Below are 20,113 nucleotides of genomic sequence, written 5' to 3'. Positions count from 1 at the left end.
CTATCCTAATTTTACCTTAAGATGGATCCCTGCTGGGAAGAACAAGTAAGGAGGATTTTCCTGCTCAGGGAATGTTCTGGAGGAAACAGAAACCCTTGGACATAAGACGTGGCTTTATACCAAGAAAGCCCCCATAACTGAAGACAAATTCCAAGGCAGAGGATGCACCAAGCAGTAACTGTCCAAGAACATGTGAAGTAGCTGACGAGTCTCATGGACACAGCCACACCCTGTCTGAGTAACTTGGCAGTACTTTGACTTGTTTAGCAAATCCTCTAGAAGGAACTTAGTTATAGTCTAACTTGTAGTTGTGTGACATTCAAGGAAAAGAACAGTTTTGCAGAAAACAGTAGAAACTGCCTTTGCTAACTGATAAAGGAGTTTCTGTTTTATTTCCTTTCAACTGCTTCAGAGAAATGTCTTCTTTTACTGAATATTCTTTTTTTCTTTCTTTCTTCTTTTTTAATACAGAGTGTTTCTAGACTTCAAAGGGAGTTATGTGAAGGGAGAATAGGTCTTATCTTTCTGTCTCTTAAGTTGCTGGGTCACCAGAATCTTATCAGCAAGAAAAAGGAATCATATAAGTAAAAACACATCTGGAAAATATCAACATTTTAGTTCATTAAGACTGTATTTGGAAACCCAAATTGCATGTTATATTATCTTATTTTTGTGAGTAAAGGCCTGAGGGATGGGGGACTTGAAGGAGAGAAAAGAGGGGCAATTGTCTTGCTCCCTAAATCTCTCTCCACTTCATCCTGATCAGATTATGCTGCAGAGTGGGTCAGGATTTTAGGATTATAGGAAGGACTTGGAGTTATGGCAATGCCCTAAGAGCAGATTGCTTAGAGGTCCCTGGGGATCAATCGATGCTTCTAGAGAGGTCAGCCCTGATCCACATTTCATCTTTCCATGGAGTACCACGAAACTAGGTGCTAGTCAGAGACACAATAAATAAAAAGTCTCTTGTTTTCATGGAAATTATAGTGAGGTTGGTAAAATGGACAGTCCCACTGGCCATGATGATACAGTGTGATGGGCTAAGAGTGAAAAGTCACCATCGGAGCGAATAGGAGGGTGCCTTATACATCCTTCAGGGGTTTTTCTCACAGCATGTGACACATGAAGGGAAAGAAGGAGCCATTTAGGTGTAGAGCATAGAAAAGGTATTCAGGCAAATGGACCAAAACATGTCAGAGTAGAGAGGGTTTTCCAGTGTGACAGAAGTCAAGGGGACTATCTGTATTTTTATAATAAGCAAAAAAAGGTAGGGGGGACTTTCTTCCTTGGATCTTTCTGTTCTTCTGAAAGCATAATCATCCTGGACCTTATTTTCTTGCAGAGATAAAACTTACAAAATAGCAAACCTTTCTCATCTCCATTTGTCAAACCCTTCTTATCTCTGTTTCGGTAGTAAATGATCACATGGTACTGAAGGCCAAAGATACTTATTAAGTGGCTGTTTTACTTTAACCTTCTCTTTTATCTGGGTTTGATAGGAAACTATGGAGAAGTCAGTTAATGACCTAAGTAACCTCGTAAAGGAGGAGAGACAGTTTGATTTACCTAGGACATACAAACCCTCTTTTCTCTACTAGGTTCCTTCCCAAACCTCAGCCTCAGTCCAGTCCTAATCATGATTCAGTTGCCTTTTTTAGCACTTACACCATTAATGCCACATTAGATTAACTCATTACAAATGGTTACAATGCTCTGGTAATTTTCTGGACTTCCACTGCCCAAATTCATCCATCAGCACGGTACAGGATGCACATAAAACTGGGTATAGTCTTATAGGGAGGATAACAAGCCTTCACCATCCTGAGTGTTTTTAACATGTGCTGCCATTCTAATGGCTAGATCTGTATAAATATAGTTATGAGGAAGCAAGGAACAGAAACATAGCCTCTCTGCTGAGACCAAAAATAGGGCAGGTGATTCAATTACATCATCTTTGCTCATCATAATTGAAAAATGCTATTACTGTTACCATTTTACAGATGGTAAAATGGGAAACTCTAACTGGTTATGGCTTCTTATAGAGCCATGCAGAGGACTTAGTATGATGCCTGGCATGCCAGCAAACACTTAATAAACATTCACAATTGTAATACAAATGGAAGAATTAAGAATTGAACTTGGGTCACCTGGCTCCAGGCCCATTTTCATTCCAATATACTGTGTTTCCTCAGGAAACCACTAAACACTGGGCTCAGAGGGGTGGGAGGAGTTCCAAGTTGGAGGGAATTCACTTCGAATCTTTCTCTCCCTAGGTCAAGTCTATGGGACTAGGAACAGAGAGAGGAATGTGTGGGAATTCTCCACTGTTACCCTGTCAGTTCTGAGGGAAGGCAGCTGAGATGGCAGCCGAGTGAAGGTTCTGAAGATCAGTAGACCCCAAATCTGCCTCTTGCTGAAACCAGATGATGTCTGTCTCATGTGTCTTTGACAGGAAGGTTTCCATGGCTGTTTGCTATAAAAGTTTATGCAGTTCACGATTTTGAATCATGACACCTTCTACCTGTGGTGTCTGGAATGGGGTGTGGAGTGGGAGTCCACTTTATCTGCAAGTCTGGATGATTCAGGCAAAAATCATCCACTGACCTTAAACCAGACATGTTAAAAGAATCCCTAAAGGCCCATAAAGTATGGCTGAGGTGGTAGTGCTGCCTGTGTTTAATTTCTACAGGGAAATATTTTTATAGAGCTTTGTGAACAATAGTGACCACAGTTAATGTGATGAAGAGTTTGAAAAAAGGAATTAGTTGGCCAGTCCCTGGGTGAAGTCAGTCATATCTCTGGAGATCTTATATTTGGTATGTGCTGACTCTCAGGTGTGCAGGAGGCCTCTTAAAGATAAGACCCAAAAAGAAAAAAGAAAAAAAAAAAGGAAATAGGAGAAGCAACAAAGAGGAAAAATCTTTATAACTTACAGAGGGCCATTACTGTTGTTGAATTGAATCAAAAGGAATTGTTGCTTCCCCCTTTTCAGATCCCACAGCTTTAAGAAGTTCAAGATGCACAGATGGAGCTCATGGTGCTACTAAATTTTGCATTTAGGCATTATTGAAACACTATATTTGCAAACATGGAGTCTCCCCTCCCATTCAATTAATACAGGATAACTTGCTATTTGAAAAGAAAAAGTACTTACCTTTGTATCCCAAAATGGCTACAGTGATTGTTAGCAAGGCACACAAAATGTATAATAATATGATAGAAAACTTCAGTGCCCAGTTATTTTTACATTTGGTACATTGTGTTCCTTCCTGAATCCCTGTAAGAGAAATTAAATTTTAGTAACAGTAACCAAAAACATAATCAAAAAGTATCTTTTTTGCATTTTGGTTCAAATACTATCACTAGTTTTTACATATGCCTTACTATATATAGGATGAGAGGTATTGTAAAAGTAACCATACCATGTTAGTGAACAACTATTTCAAATATTGCTATGATACTGTTATAAAGGATTTGAAAATAGGATATAACCTTGTCTCATTGGATACCTTGAAATCAAATTCCAATCTGATCATTACCATTATATGATCTTACCTCTATGTGACAAGAGATTTAATATACCCCAATCTACTTTTTTCAATCATTACTGGAACTATAGCAATCCACTATAGGAGAATTCACTGTATATCCACACAACTTAAAAAAGTTATGACTTTGGAGCCTCCTTGGTGGTGCAAAGGGTTAAGACACAGCCTATGAAGCTATCCACAGCCACTGCAGCATGAGTTCCATCCCCAGCCAGGGAGATGCCCACACGGCACAGCAGACCTCTCCTTTCTTGCTCGCTGCTCCCCTCAGTAGTGTTTTCGGTCCATCTGCCTATTCTGTTCCCCACTCTGTCTCTGGTGAATCCTCTCACTTCCCACACCCCTGGCCTGTACCCCAGCTCTTGTATGTATAAATAAATAAATCTTTTTTTTTTTTAAAGTTATGACTTGTCCTTTATTTCACTGGTGTGTTCAAGTTAGTTCCTACTGACTTGGAAGAGCCAGTTGTCAGATACATAGGAATTTGGAGAGCTGGTTGTTAAACTGTTGGTAGCTTGAAATCAGCCCTGGAGGGAATATTTACACCATGGAAATTGGTAAACATTGCACATTATCATACTCCCAGAACTGGTTTACCAGCATTCCACTGATATAATGTACTATAATCTTTAGCAAAAAATATAGGTAATTTAATGATTAAAACGCTTAGTATATAACCATTTTTGTACATGTACAAAGACATCTTTAAGTTATCAAAGTTATTTGAATAACAACCACAGAACAACTGGGAAAACCAGACATTTTTGATGAGAGGAGGTAAATTTTTACTGCTCACAGTTCAACTTTTTGAAAAACATTCTGATCTAAGAATAAACCACCATCACTTCTGCAAGTGAGTCCAGAAACTAACCCATAAAAAGAGACCTTTCCATCGACTGATTAGAAACACAGAAGACAAAGACTGTGGACATTTTAATGTGAAAATCACCTTGTAAAGAGTATCAGAAGACTCTTTTCTCTGCCCTGTTTCCCTAAGTGTGTCTTACTAATAGCATCCCCTGGGAGCAATAGCATATAAAGGACTGATCTCCTATAATTGTGCTAACTTTTGATGGAAAGTCATGGGGATTAGAGCACAGCTGAAGTTTCTTTCCTTTGGCTTATAATTTTACGCATCATGCCCTCTTTAGTGAAAAGGGTTCTTCAGCTGTGTTTAATGCAAAACGAGGACAGGAACAGCATAGAACAAGGACTTTCAGAGTTTACCAATCTCTCCCGTGTTCTGGGCTATAGACCCGCGGTGCAGGGGTTCAATCTGTTCCATGACTTAGGGCAGTCTTACTCAAACTCTAGGGTGTGCTAGACTCACTTGAAGGGCTCATTAAAACAGAGTTTCTAATTGAGGAGATCTGAGAAGAGGTCTGAGAATTTGGATTTCTCAAAATTTCTCAGGGGATGTTGATGCTGCTAATATGAAGACCATGCTTTAGAATGGTGCTATCAAAATGCATTGTGCTCACAAATTGCATTGTTGAAACAGAGACTCTGATTCAGTAGGATAGGAGCTAAGATTCTGCCTTTCTCACGAGGTCCAGGTGGTGCTTAGTTGGAGAAACACCCTTTGGGGATCTATGGCTTAGAAGATGGTCAAGCTGGATGGTTGGTTAGCTAATTCCTTGAGGGTAAAATCAGATTCAGTGATCAAATGGCCCTTGAATAAATCATTTTCTCTACATCAGTTTTCCTATTTCTTTGACTCCTTTTTCTTTCTATCCTTTTTTTGCTGCCTGGATGTCTCAGTGCCTCCTCTCATGTCCTAAACTGACCTGGTACTAGCCTTCCCAAACAACTTCTACTGAGTGTTCTTATTTCCATCCAACCTAGAAACTACTATCCCAGTCCCCCAAGAAGTTAAACTAAAAGACAACTGACATCTTCTTCTGTAATCATTCTCCAATTAATCTGTCCTTATATTCTCAAATCCAGTCATCTATTCTCTAATTCACTATCTGCTAATCTTCTGTGATCATCTCACCTAGTCATTGATGTTCATTCAATCTCTACACTGTGCCAGTTTCTGAGCAAGTTTCTTTACACACAGCATTGTTAATCCATATAATAACCCTTCATGGAAACACAATAGCGAGAGAGTAAACGATATCCCAAAGACATCCCAGCCAGGATTCAAACCTGGGTCTGCCTGGCGCATGATCTCTCCACTACACCTTGGTACCTCTCTTGGGTCTTTCTTTTCCATTTCCACTACCATCATCCTAGTGTGAGAGCCTTCAATCTCAGTGGAAGCTTTTTCTTCCATTCCCATTGGAATCCAGCCTCACCCTGTACTAAAATACTGCTGTCCTCGTAACGATGCCAAGAAAGAAAACAAACACAAAAAGATCTTCGATGGCTCACTAAAGTATGAACACACAGACACACAGGAAGACTCACGTACTCCCTCATCAGTTCTTGGGCTCTCTACATGCTCCTAGTTTTAAAATAAAGACCGCTTAATCCAGTTATAGTGAAAATATTTTTTTGGAATTGGGAGTGGGGGAAGGTAGAAACACAAACATGCCACAGTTCATGTTCAGAGACAATAAACTTGCTTTGGTGACAACTATAAAATACAGAATATAAAATATAGACACAGGAACTCAATGAATGACACTTTTATGGTTGATGGTACAGGGGTGGGGAGTCATTCCTTTGGATTTCAGTACTGTGGTGGGTGAGCTCTTTATACCTCTCCAGGGCTATTTATTACATTCCATTAGAAGAGCCTTGCAAGATTTGGTCAGAGTGGAGGTTATGGCAGATAACAGAATCTGGGGCTACTGCATGGTATCACTGGTGGGAAAGTAAGGCGAGGCCCCCCACCCAATGTGGGGTCTTTCCTTCTTATCCTTGTCATGTGTGCACACTGTTTGCCACGGGATAGCTTGTACCTGAAGTATTCATGCGGATCTGCTCCCACACAGTTGTCACTGGTTCACATTCTGCAGAGCAAGGTCACCTCCTCATGATGTGCATTTCTCATTGCTGACTATATCAGCATTTAATCAATATCAGATGGCACTGCCTGGTCTCCCTTTCCACTTGACACACTTTCTTTTTCTTGTTTTTTCTCCCCCCGAGACTTATTTTTAATAAGAATTCTGTTTTATCTTTCCCTTTTTGCCCTCCGCTGGGAGGACATCTGGCCAAACATACGGATGCCTACTACAAAGAGACCCTGCTGGCTCACGTAGTTGAGGGACCCCCTCCTCCTTGAACCTAGATGGTCACAAAAAACATTCAAGAGAGATATCCCCCTGTTACAAGTCTTTGTAGTGTTTGTTTTCTTAGCATTACTTTCCAGAGACTGGGGACTTTGTTCCCATGAGAGGCGGGAGGTAGGAGGGGCAAGGGAACGGATCTGCAGTGTGCAGCAGATAAGAGATTCTAGCTCAAGAAATGAGACTGTTTTGCCCCCTTTACACCAGGAGCTCTAGCTTATCAAAAAAACCTGGCCCTAAAGAGCACGTTTGTATTTCAGCAGGCCACAGACAGCATGTGTTTGAAGGATCCATGCCTTTCCATTGGCTATTCCTCTTGAATGCTCTCCCACTGAACTTGATTTTTGGCTCATGTTCTGAATGTATTTTCCATTGTCCAAGTCTTTATTATACACATTTGGAGGGCCAAGGGAAGCCAGAATCACTGTGGTTAACTCCTTGAGTATTCTACGGAAGTACAGAATAGGCTGATAATTTGGTCCCCAGTGCCCAAACTCAAGTTCCCCGTGTTGCCCTGTTTCCAATAACACATGTTTAAAGTCAGAAGAGTGGGGGTTGGGTGGGGCTGCCAATTGGGGGTGGTTAGCTGATTGGAGAGAATAATTCAAACACTGCAGGAATGACCATGCAAAGGCACAGAAGAATTCACCAGCAAAGGGAATTCCTTTCTGCTGTGGTTCTCCATAAAGAGCCCTCCCAAGTGCTGTGGTCCAGGCTCCAATCCAGTCTGTTTGTCCAATCTTTTTAGAGAGACAAAAGAGCCTCCTTCATGATCATATTTTTCTGTAATATAAATCATTAAGCGAGGGCTCAGCTCATCTGTTGGAATGAATTCCTGCTACTCATCCCCTTCCTCGTCAGGTGAAGGCCGGATTGTGGGCGAGTAGGGGCTCTTCTGGGCTGTTTTCATTATTGTGTCTATAGCTCAGTGGTGTTGCCTTAAAGATCATGTTACTAGAGAGAAGCTTCAAAAAGTTGGTAGGTTGCAAAATCCAGAAAACCACAAGTTTTGATCTGAGATTTGCAGTGACCTTTTCATGTGGTTTTTTTATAGTTATTAATCTACTGCCTGGTGGCATATATTCCCATAAGCCCATGAGAAAGATTGGGCTCTAACAGTAAAACTGATGATTCAAATAAATTCCTGTAATTAAAATGCCCTCAAAAGCAACAAAACAGTAAGAGTTAACATTCTGGTTAGTTACTGGGATGTTAGGCAATATCTCTAGCATAAAAGTTAAATACATAAAACATTTTTTCCCGCAAATAATTATTTTTTCATTATTATAAAGACCATTTACGAAACGATGGGACATAGATTTAGTTAGTAAAAGAATTTTTTTTAAATTACGGAGTAATTTAGTTCCCCAAATAGAGATCCCAAACCTGGACACCTTCTTATGCCACGTTTCCTAAACAATGTGAAGAATCATGAAAACAGAAGTAGGACAAGAACTGGAAGTGGAAAGCATGTCCCTGTGCAAAATACAAAGTCATAGCATCTCTGGATTCATCAAGATACAAAAATCATTTAGAAAAGTTGAATGAGTTTAAACTTTTCAGCGTTCATTTTGATGTTATGTTACTATTCTGCACATTTATCAAGCATATAGTCTTTCATTAAAAAAAATTTCATATATATATAAAAGCAGCCAGTTCTACTTTGGTTTCATCAATTAAAAAATAAATGTAATTTGTCAAAAAAATGTGAAACTTAAACTCTGTACTAAGAAAGAATGGTAGGCAAAAGTCAGATGTGATGATACTACTCAGTATAGACTTCAAAGAGGGCTATTATTTGCTCTGTGGTTTTTATAATTTAAAAAATCCTTTATTATATGAACTGTATGCAAATGCTTTCAATTCTGAGAGAGGAATTCTTGCTCATCAGGGAGCTCGAGTATAACATCTCTTACATTTGTCTCTCCTAGCTGGCCCCCTTCCTCTTGGCTCTCTTCTTACTCTTTTTATTCTATGGGCGTGGAATGAGCTGTCAACAATCCTGATGCTACATTTCAGCAGCCCTAACTACTTCATTATCTGGCACTACCAAACAATGTCCTTCTGTGATTAGGCACTGAATCTTTTAATTAAAAGGACTCATGGAAATACAACTTCAGCTCAGCCATCAGAGTCTGTTGTATAATTGAGTCAGACACTTTATTTGGAAGGCCACTAGACATTTGTTTAATGGGTAAGAGTTTGGTATTGCTGCACATGCACTGAGGGATTGCTGAAGACGATGCTGCATTACTGAGTTTTATAAGTGCCAAGCACTCCTCTGCATTACTTATAATCCCTGTAGAGTAGGAAGTAGAAATTATGATCCTATTTGGTAGATTTTAGCAAAGTGGGAATCAAGGAGGGTGAGTGGGGGGAATCAAGGTCAGTGAGTGGCCATGCTGGAGCTGAACACATACTATCACACATTGTTCTTCCAAGCGTACTGACTTCCGGAAGTGGAAAACAAAACAAAGCCAGATAAACAGCAGCAAGCTGACAGGTTAGACTTGTATGAGTGTTCGATCAGGATAAAGAGATGCAGAAACATCCTTTCGAATGTTGATAGGTGAGCCTTTCTCAGAAATGAACTGTAAAATTTAGTCTCAGGTAAGTTAACTATTATAGGCCTGAGGTTTCTACAGGCTGTAATTTCTCTCCTACTAGTCTGTGGTGACAACCCGGAGCAGCAAGTTAATTCCATCCTAAATAAACATTCATTATCTCTGTGAGAGGTCAGACTGGCTAGTGAGGTCTATTAGCCCTTCTGGGGAATCATCCCCCAGTGGTGATGGAATTTTTGTAATGGGGTGAGCTGAGGAGGGAATTTCAAGGCAAACCAGGGAATAGCAGGGGCATTGCTAAGCTTAAGCTTGAGCCCAAGACAAGTTGGTTGAAATCAGTCTCAGAAGCCAGTCTACAATGGCTCATTCATGCACAGAATCAAACAACAACCTGTGGTTCAAGTCTGTAGGAGTTGGGTGAGATAAGTAAGCAGACAAGAAGGAGGCAGAATAGTGTTTATTAAATACTGATAAAAAATTTGATTTTTCTTAACTCCCCTTAAAAATAAAATCTGCTACAGTACATCAACAAAACCAATTATTTTGGTTCAGTTTGGCCCTATGGTTCAGAAATCTATAGTAATTTTCCACGGCTATCAGACAGCACCAGCTGACTTAAACAGGTTGCTGACCATCCAGCATCCCCTCACCGGGCAGTTTCTCAGCACCTCATAGTCAGCAGGCACATCAGCTGTGTGTCGGCCAAGGTCCATCCATTTCACCAGTGCGGAAGCACAGCCCGATGGACTCTGCTGCCCAGCCCAGTGATACGCTGGCTAGCCCGGGCTCTAAGACTCAGGTTCCCAGATTTTGACATTCTCCACCAGAGAACTTTAGGCCCCCAAACACTGCCCATTTCATCATGTTTCTTTTTTTGCTAACTCTTATTTATTCAAGAAATAAGTATGGAGTACCAACTATGTACCAGACACTGGGTATAAGGTAAGCAGAACATGCTTCTGGAACTTACACTCCAGGTGGAAGATGTTTTAATATTAGAAGGTGAAAAATGGTATGGAGACAAATCCAGGCATGGTAAAAAGAATTGTGGGAGAGGAGGTGACAGCAGTTCTAAAAGAGGAGTCAGAGAAAGCTTTACTGAATAACATTTCAGCAAGAACTTGAAGGAGTATGGGGAGAAGGAGTAGGGTATCTGGACCGCACTCCCACAAAGGCTGTGCTTTTTCCCTCCAGGTCTTGAGATTTGCCCTCTTCTTCCCCACAACACAGTCTCCCACCAAATGACTTCTTTTAAAGACTTACCCACAGATTTCCTCCTCAATGAATCCTTTCCTATATGGCCTTGCTGGGCCTGAACACTGTCAGCATGTTCACATGGCATAAATGCACACTTCTTTTTATGCTTTTCAAATACTTTCATTGCCACTTTCAAGGCTCCCATCTCTCCTGTATGGGGTTTTAATTTTTCTGCAGTATTGCTTTGGCATTTCTCTAAACACACTAGTACTTTTTTGTATTCTGCATGTCATGCAGTTTGGCAAATATATGACTGAGAATGGATCCTAGCCATGGAAAAGTGGGTTCATCACCCCCTCAAGTGACTCCCTCACACACACATGGGAAGCAGCCACCTCTTCATCTCTCAGGGGTTTTCACAATTTTCTCTCTCGCCTTTGCAACCAGCCTTCTAGGTGACAAGTGACATGCTGATCTCACCATCCTATGAGCCAGGGTATAGATGTCCTGGGAGAGGCATTCACCTCAGGGGTCTGACAGTCAAAACCCAGATACTCAGAACCACTTCCTCCCAAGCAGTTGGGATCCTGCCTGAGACCTGAAGGAAGAGAGTCTTTTGACCACAATAGAGCAGTGGGAGTTAATAATCACAGGAACACAAACCAATCCTTGAGACACTTCCATGGCTGAAATGGATTCCAACATTCTTAAACAGCACAACAACATTTCTACATTTGGTGTCCTTCACTCTATTCTTCAGTTTCAGAAGGCTCATTTGATAGGGCAAAGATGAGAAAAGTAAACCCATAATCCAATACTTCTTTGGGGGGAATGTTGCTTTAAAATGTCTTCTGGGGGCAGCTGAGTAGGTAACATAATGATGGTGGGATGCTTTGCTAAGCAGGCAAGTCTCAGTTAATGATAATGTATTTGTTGCTTATCACTGAATTGGTGTTGAGACATGTGGAAATTATGCTGCAGAGCAGGTGCTGGCAAAAAAAAAAAAAAAGATTCAACCCACCACCTCTTACATACCTATTGAAAAATCTTAAACCAACAGAACTCGTGTTTTGGTGAAAAGGGCGAGAGGAATTTAATGTAAGTGAAAATATCAATCAGTAACCAGCCTGACAGACATTCCTTGTTTTTCTATGAACATATGCTTTTACTTTCTCCAAATAAAGACTAGTATTGAGATCACTTAAATTAAGAGAAAGTTGAGTCAAGGCAGAAAGACAGATATGCTGATCTATTCTGCCCTAAATGTAGCAGTCTGAACCATGATGAGAAATGAATCAGTAGAGTTGAAGTGAAGCTGGCAAATAAGTCATGATGGAAATGGGAGGGATCTGTGTTAGTCTATGAGCCCATGAAGCTGTGAGAAGTGTGTGGCCCCACGTTTCATGAGGACCACCCCATTCACTAGCTTGTCATTCACACTTGATTTAAAACTGGACAAAGAGAGAAGAATAAACCTTTTCAGGCAGCAGACAGCTATGGCTGTTCAGGTCAAAGCAATGACACCAGAAAATAAAACTGGGAAACCACTACACAAGAAAGCCAGAGAGCATGTAATGAATTATGACTGAATGTACATTAAGTGGGAAGATGTATACTTATTTAAATGTCTACGTCAGTCATAAATTAAAAAAAATGTTTAAAATCAAAATAACTGAATAAAAAGATGGATACATACATATATTTGTACAAACACACACTGACTTTCTTCAGTTAGTAGAGATAATTTCTTAAACGGATCTCTAAGGTAATAAAATTCCAATTCACAATTTCCCACAGATTTCTTAAGGGGCATGCAGCAGCCAATTTATACTAATTGGTGAGACCCAATTATTTATATCTTTTCACAGCTCCATGCTCAGTGACTTCACACAGGTACCCTGAAATTGGTCATGCTGAGAGTATTTCCACCACAGATATCAGCAAATGCTACAAATCAGGCTTTAGCCTCTCTGGAGAGCTGATGGTTAAACATTTGCCAGCAAACCATTCAACCTGGTCAGACTGATGCAGCACATTTAAGTAAATCCACAATCGCACTGTCTGTACGGAGTGATCACTGAGAAGTTCAGGATCACTGGCATAGTTGATTCTGAGCATGGTAGAAATTATATTGGACCAATGGTGTTTTTCTCCCCCTCGGGGCTATACAGACCTTTTATGCATGCTTGCAGTGATATTTTTGTACAAACTAGTTGTTTGGAACTTAAAATGTTCATGGAAACTTAACAAATTTAAAATTCATAATCTCTACGGGGGGTAGATAATCTTATGTTCCCAGGGACATTAGCACATCTTGTTAACTTCATACCACAGATACAGTTTGGTTGTAACCCTGACTAACCACCCTGAGAGCAGTTTTCTCCACACATTTAAGTAAATGTGAGGGGACATATAGAAGGACTGATCTGTCCCCATCTAGAGTTAGCAAGGCCACGTTAAGAGGTGGAGCCCAGGGCCTCCCTGGTGGCGCAAAAGGTTAAGGACAGCACTATGAAGCTACCCACAGCCACTGCAGCACAAATTCAATCCCTGGCCGGCCAAGGAGCTACACACATGGCGCAGCAGACCTCTCCTGTCTTGCCCGCTGCTCCCCTCAGCAGTGTATTTCAGTGGATCTGCCTGTTCTGTTCCCCACTCTGTCTCTGGTGAATCCTCTCACTTCCACACCTCTGGCATGCACCCCAATTCTTGAATGCATAAATAAACAAATCTTTAAAAAAAAAAAAAAGAGGTGGAGCCCAGGTGAATGTGCCTAAGGGCACACAGTTATGGAAGACACATTTGGATTCACACGGAGGAATAAACATAAAGGGATTTTGAAAGATACTTTTCAGTTTCAAAGACATTCTCTTTGCCTTCTAAAATCATACATTAATTTTAAAATTCCATCTGCTAGGCAGAAAACAACACTAGAGCTTAAAGGAGCATGAAACGTCTGTATACTCATAAGATATACAAATATCAGTGACAGCAACAATGAAATCCAGAAACAGAAATAGAAAAATACTAGAAATACATTAGCTACACTGCTCAGAGTGAAGGCAGAATGCCTTTTGAACTTGATCTCTTGCAGCAGAAAATTGTAGATTATGATCAGGGCCACATCAGCTCTGGTACATTACTCAACAGAGATGCAGAAAATATAAAAACAGTTGCAAGTGAAATGAAATTCTTAGGATGTAATTACTTATTTGTACTTTATGCTCCAAGTAATGAATTTTACTTCCCAAATGATCAAGCTTCTAATCAAGTTTTAAACTGGTTAAACAGGCTTAGGACAAAAAACATCCAATTCAGACCTAGCTCAAGTGTTTTCTCCACTACCCCAGTGAATGTGCAATTTGGGATTAATATCAGAACCACTTACTTTGGAGTCATTGATATATTTCATTTCCAATTTGCAACATCTATTTCTTTACATTAACTCCTAATAAAACCTGTATACAGTTTAGAATATAGTATGAGTTTACTGCTTATTCTTTAAACGATCCTTCCTGGTTAGGAAGAGGCACTGGTCTGGTCCTGACTACACAGTGGGATGCCAGGGTTGGCTTGGCAAAGGACGTACACCCTCTTAAGACAGGTCCAAACAGAGATCTTCCTTCCTGAGGCCGGGAAGGGAAATTACTTGAAGGCGAGGTTTGAATGAAGACAAGCCAGCAGTGGCATCTTGCAAAAACAAAGACAGCACTATTTCATTATCTTCATATTATTCATGATCCTGAAGAGGAACTAAAATCGAAGAATTCAGTCTGTTCATAAATGAGGAATAAAATGAGGTCTGGACTTAATAGCTCCAGCTACTATGCACGGTTCCTTCCTTCTGGAAAGCAGTTGTGCTAGCAGCAGAGCTAGTAAAGACAACCAACCACCTGTAAATACAACCTACTGGTTTCCCTGAAACAATCTGTCACTTTATACAGCACTTAGGGGAAACAACACCTAATAAACAACACCTAGTAAAAAGCAAAAGCACATATACTACAGTAAAAGGAAAAATCCCACTTACAACTGTGGTTATGACAGTGCTTATAAAATTAGAAGAACTAATTTATTAGGGCATGCAAAGCCCCAAATGATGGTGTGGTTATATAATTAATAAATTTTATCTATAGGATGACTGCATGGAAGTCTTCTTTGCTTTGAGCTTGGTGGGAAGATTCATCTGTTTCTACTCCTTCAGACTTCCTAGACGCAATCGCAACTGAGCATAAATCATATAAGAGAAACGTTTACCCAAGTGGAGCTGGAAAAGTCGGGCGCTATGGGAGGACTCCTCTCAAAGGTTTCTGCTATAGAGCCTGAGCATAGGATGGAAAGAGGCACAGAGTGGAGAAACAAAACCAAAAGTTTTTGAAGAGAAAGAGCAGAGACTTACGGCCATCTAGACAGGACAGGAGAAAGAGGCGCGCCTTCTGGCATGAGGGAATGAAAATAAGCAACAGGTCCTGCTATCGAGTCACGTGCGTCTCACCGCCGGGCAATGCCGAGGTGGAGTGTCTGTTTTGCTCACTGGGACACAGAGATATGGATTATTTTTGTTAGTGATAAAGAGCAGCTTGCAGGGAGTGAGTGAAGGGAAAACAAACTAGAACATGAAACGAGCACAGGTGTCATGTAAGATTACAGGGACACCCAGGGCAAAATGGAGCAAGTATGTCAGGTAAGAAAGGAGTAGTGAGCCAGCCGCCACCTTTAAAGTGTGGTGATTCTTCTTTCCCAGTGGGCCTATCTGCTTCTCATGTGAAGGTTTTGTATCTGCACACCTGATCCTCAGAGCAGGGTAGGACTTACACTTTTAGTTCTCCCTCAGCCAGGAGCCTTCATGTGGCACCTAAGCTGGGAACCAGATACTGTGTCTGCCCATCTATCTGATCAACCCTCCCCAGGCAGGTACCCTGTCTAGACAACGAAAGCATTCTTCTTTAAATGCATTTCGGATTTCTCCCCAATTGTAACTCCCCTCCTTCCATCAGCCCTCATGAAACTCAAAATAGGGAATAAATTGATAGGAAATACTGACTCCATGTATTTTTACGGCACTGTCTCATTTCTATTAGGTCAAGCACCATGGTCCTGAAGTGCCAGAACCACTTCTCGGAGCAGACTATTCAAACCCTTGAAGTTGATGCAGAAGCAGGTGTAAAACAACATTTGCTACCGATACTGTTGTGTGAGGGTACACTTGAAAAACTGTTATTTACTGATACCAGGTAATATGAAATCACACAATGCCAAGTATTGAGTGATTCAAGGGTATAATATTGTGACAAAGAAAGTGTTCTGAAGAGGCTGATCTTCCATGAGAAAGAAGCTGAACCTCCTATATTTGAAAGGAAACAGAGATCACAGCTCTGCAGCAGAAGATGAAGAATCCCACTGAGAGACTGATACTGCTAAATAATTTGCTAAATCAATACAGCAAGAAAGTCATTAGAGCCTCCCTGTGGCGCAGCGGTTGAGCGCTGGGTTGCGAGGCTGCCCGCAGCCTCTGCAGCACTGGTTTGATCCCTGGCCACCGGCGAGGGTCCCACATGGTCCGCAGACCTCTCCTGCTGCCCGCTCTCCCCTCAGCAGTGTACTTCGTCGGTCTGCCTGTTCTGTTCCCCGCTCTGGCTCTGGTGAGTTCTCTCACCCTCCCGCGCTTCTGACTGTACCAGTGCTTGCATAAATAAATAAATAAATAAATAAATAAATAAATAAATAAATAAATAAATAAATAAATAAATAAATCCATTAGACTGTGGTGGCTCGAAAGCCCTGGCAGCCTACCAAAGTGAACCCCAATGTAAATGCCTAAAGGTTTGAAATCAAATCACAAAGAGTCAACTAGGTTTTAAACTATAGCAAATAAAGTATCTTTCTTTGCTTCTACACTTTCTCAGCCTAAGTCTTGCACAGAGTTCCTGTGTATATAGGCTCCTAACCTCTTCCAGTGCTGCCTGAATCAAACTGACTTTTACTCAAACTCTAAAATTCTTAACATGCTTCAGTTTATCTCTTAACAGCATATTCAAGTCAGTGAGGACCATGACTCAAGAATCCCTGTGGCCAGAACAAAACTCAAATGGTGGCGGTAGCAGACAGTGAGATACACTGGTCTAGAGAAAGTACTTTTTATAGTTTTCCTCTTTTTAAATTTCCATCTTGATGAAAATTGTGAAATTTCCATGTAATTGTAGAAATGCAGACTCATGATGTACAATTTATATGCTAAGCTGATTATTTATCAAATTTGAGCTTCTCATGTCTGATCCTGTTTGTACTGTCATGCTTTTTCTCCTCGATAGTGATAAGTAAGAGGGCATGTGGATGCTTTTGATTGTGATGTGAGGAGCAGCCATCTCCAGAGAGACTAAACATTGGGGGAAAGAGCAGGCTGGACACATGGAAACGGATTCAGACAGGACCAAAACTATTTCCTTAGCTTCACTGATGAAGGGTTTTTACCAGGTCCTTAGTCAGGAGGAACTGGAACCTGATATCAAAACCCACTGTATGTCCTTTATAGTTTCTTGTATATAATTATGTACCATAAACTGTGCAGGGTTTGCATTCCAGGGCGTGGGATCAGTCACTCTCAACAAATCTTTCTGTTGACTCCCTTAAGTCCCAGCTAAGAGGCCCTTGAAGATTTCTCTGAATTGGGCAGAACTGGCTATTGTGGTAGAATCTAGTGCCCAGAGGAAGTAGCACCCTCCTCCCCCCAATTCCACCTGGTATGCACCACTGTTTGCCTGCAGGTGAGCATCATCTGACAGATACACTTTGCCTCTGGTACCAGAAGATGCCAGTGTGTGCCAGCATGACTTTAGGAATGTATGTTTCTGTCCCCATACTGTTCCAAAGTCACTACACTTCCTGTTGGAAGAGGGCTCTTCTCTTTGTTCCTCTTCCAAGTTTGGACCTTGTCTTGCATTCGAGCCTCGATCCACAGAGGGCCCAAGGAAAGGTTGGGCTTCAAAAATACTGAAGGCTTAGGTTGTTGTTTTCAACCACTCAGCTCATGTGCATGTCTGTAAAGCATTGCTGAAACTGGAGGAGTTTCAAAGACAATGAGGCGCATCAAAGAATAAATGATCTAATATAGTAGGTGAGTTCCTGGCAATTTAGTCACTGAACAAGGATGCAAAACAGACCCTGGGTGATAGACCTTCATGTCGTCAAAAATATATTCCATAACTTTAAGAAACATAACTGTTCTTTCTAAAGAATGTTGTAAGGGGCCTCCGTGGTGGCACAAGGGGTTAAGATGCAGCACTATGAAGCTATCTGCAGCCACTGCAGCATGAGTTCAATCCCTGACCAGGGAGGTGAACCACATGGTCTAGCAGACCTCTCCTGTCTTGCCCCCTGCTCCCCTCAGCACTATATTTCAGTGGATCTGCCTGTTCTGCTCCCCACAATATTTATCTGTGAGTCTCAACACTCTTGTGCAGGACTATTCTGGTCACAGACTCACAGCAGCACATCATGAAGTATGGGGGTACACCAAAGTCATCTATGCAGCCAGCTAAGTGGCATTATTAAATAATCCAATGCAGAGATGTAGCAAAGGACAAAATCATTCAGAAGAAGGAAGGAGGCTAGATGTAGATACAGGAGAAGTTGGGGAAAAGTTCATCTGTTGTTAAAATCAACAAGTACAATGTTGACAGTTGAGGCCCAGATGTCCCATTAAGAAATGTCCTACTTAAACAGTCTCAAAAAGTTGGCAGCTGTCCTTGTGGGAACCAAGAGCAGGAGCAGCAGCTGTAGTGAATGATCCAGAAGTGTCCTTTCTACACATCTGGCTTCATCTTGATTCATGGACCTCTTCTCCTCAAGGTCTTCCAGTTGTGTCTCTTATCACTGAGAAGAACTGAGGTCTTCTCAAAGAACTGAGGCCTACAGGACCTCTATACCATCTACCTCCTAGCCCCAACCTCTCTGACCTTATCTACTCTCATCTTTGCTCCTTCTACTCCAGTCAGGCCTACTTGCTGTGCCCTTAACACACCAGACATGTGGCCACAGGGCCTTTGTATTTGCTGTTTTCTCTGGTTAGAATACCATCCACTGGATACCTGCTCCCCCTTACCTTTTTAAGGTCTTTTCTCAAATGCCACCTTGTCAAAGAGGTTTCCTCTGATGACCCTTCTGAAAGTTGCAAACTCCTCCCTCCTATTCTCTATCCCCCTTCCTTGTTTTATTTTTCTCCATAACACATATGTCCACTTAACACGCAATCTAGTTTCCTTATTTTTTTAACCTTCCCTGACAAGAATGTAAGTTTCATGCAGGCAGAGATTTTTGTCAGTTGTACTCCCAACTGTATTCTCAGGGGTTAAAATAAGAACCAGAATTCAAATCCAGGCATGAACTATGCTCTGTACACTCCTGCCCATCATTCTGCTTTTAGAAGTCCTGAGAGACAAAAGGCAGAAATCCAATCATTCTGGAACAAGCTCAAAGCCTGAGAAGGCTCCAGCCCCAGGGGGTGAGGAGTAGGGAATACGGCCTCTAGGATCCAGCAGCCTTCATACTGCATGGATCTGAGATGGTGTGTGGCATTCTGTTTATTTCCTAACTTCACCAAAAAATGTAGGAGCCTGCCAATTAAAAAATGTTTTCATGACCCCAGAAAATCCATGTATTGGAGACATTTACTTTAAACAGTCGTTCCACCATAACAGGAAAAAGAGGTAGAGCAGAGGAGTTTATTATAACAGCTGCTTTCATACCCAAAACAAAGTTTGGCTGTTTTTGGCAGGTTGTACTATAGTAGAGTTGGCAAGAAGCTGACAGACTGCGTGAGTTTCCTTTCAAAAGATCTTTTGCTTCCTTAGAAAAACCCATGACTGGACTATCTAGTGTGAACTGCAGACGTCTGTTCCTCTTTTGCTCCTCTGTCCTCCCAGGGCTTCCAACCTATGGAGGCCGAAATAGGGGCATGAGCTTGTAGAACAGAAAGAGTGTGGGCTTCGGAATTGTGACGACCTGGGTTAGAATCCAGTGTTTCTTTCATTAGCTGCTTCACTCTCCCAGACTCAGCATCCTTGTGCAGGGCTATCCGAAGAATTAGAGTAAGACAAATACAGCTCCCAGCACATTACCAGGTGCGGCTTTCCATTACGACGATATTACTATCATTACTTTAGATGGCTAGAGGGTGGAGTTCTACATTTCTTGTGGGATGTTCCATTTTACAAAATGCACCCAGCACAGAAATTATAATGCAACTCCATTCCTGGGGGTTGTTTAAAAGTATCTACACCCCCTCCCTTCCAACCTACAAAGTGGGCAAGCTACAGAAAAAGGAGAGATGCAGGGTCAATGCTCTGTGTCCAAAAGTGGAGGGAAGGGGAGGGAGAGAAGGGGACCTGCAGTGGCTGGGAAGAGAGGACTTTACTGGGTTTAAAACTGGAAATCCTACAGGAAGCAAGAGGCTCCTGGCTCCTAGGACCTGGGCTATGCTGGGCTGTGCCTCCTGCAACCCTGAGAGCACAGCCAGGAGCTGAAACCCTTTCAGTGCTAATGGTTTCCAGATGGCATCGAGAGACCA

At 41.5% G+C, this 20,113-nt stretch overlaps 1 protein-coding gene across 1 annotated transcript in view; it reads right to left on the bottom strand.

Annotated features, from left to right (window-relative positions):
• The window catches only part of COLEC12 (collectin subfamily member 12), a gene marked incomplete at both ends in the record, with an annotated part of 189,161 nt that overhangs the window by 34,266 nt on the left and 134,782 nt on the right, over positions 1 to 20,113 (bottom strand). The window contains one exon of the mRNA XM_084252682.1: positions 3,155 to 3,277. Coding sequence (XP_084108808.1) covers positions 3,155 to 3,277 — 123 coding nt within the window. The remainder of the gene's footprint in view (positions 1 to 3,154; positions 3,278 to 20,113) is intronic.

Source organism: Talpa europaea, assembly GCF_964194135.1.
Source record: "Talpa europaea genome assembly, chromosome: 13".
Taxonomy (NCBI): domain Eukaryota; kingdom Metazoa; phylum Chordata; class Mammalia; order Eulipotyphla; family Talpidae; genus Talpa; species Talpa europaea.
This window is presented reverse-complemented; position numbering and strand designations above follow the sequence as displayed.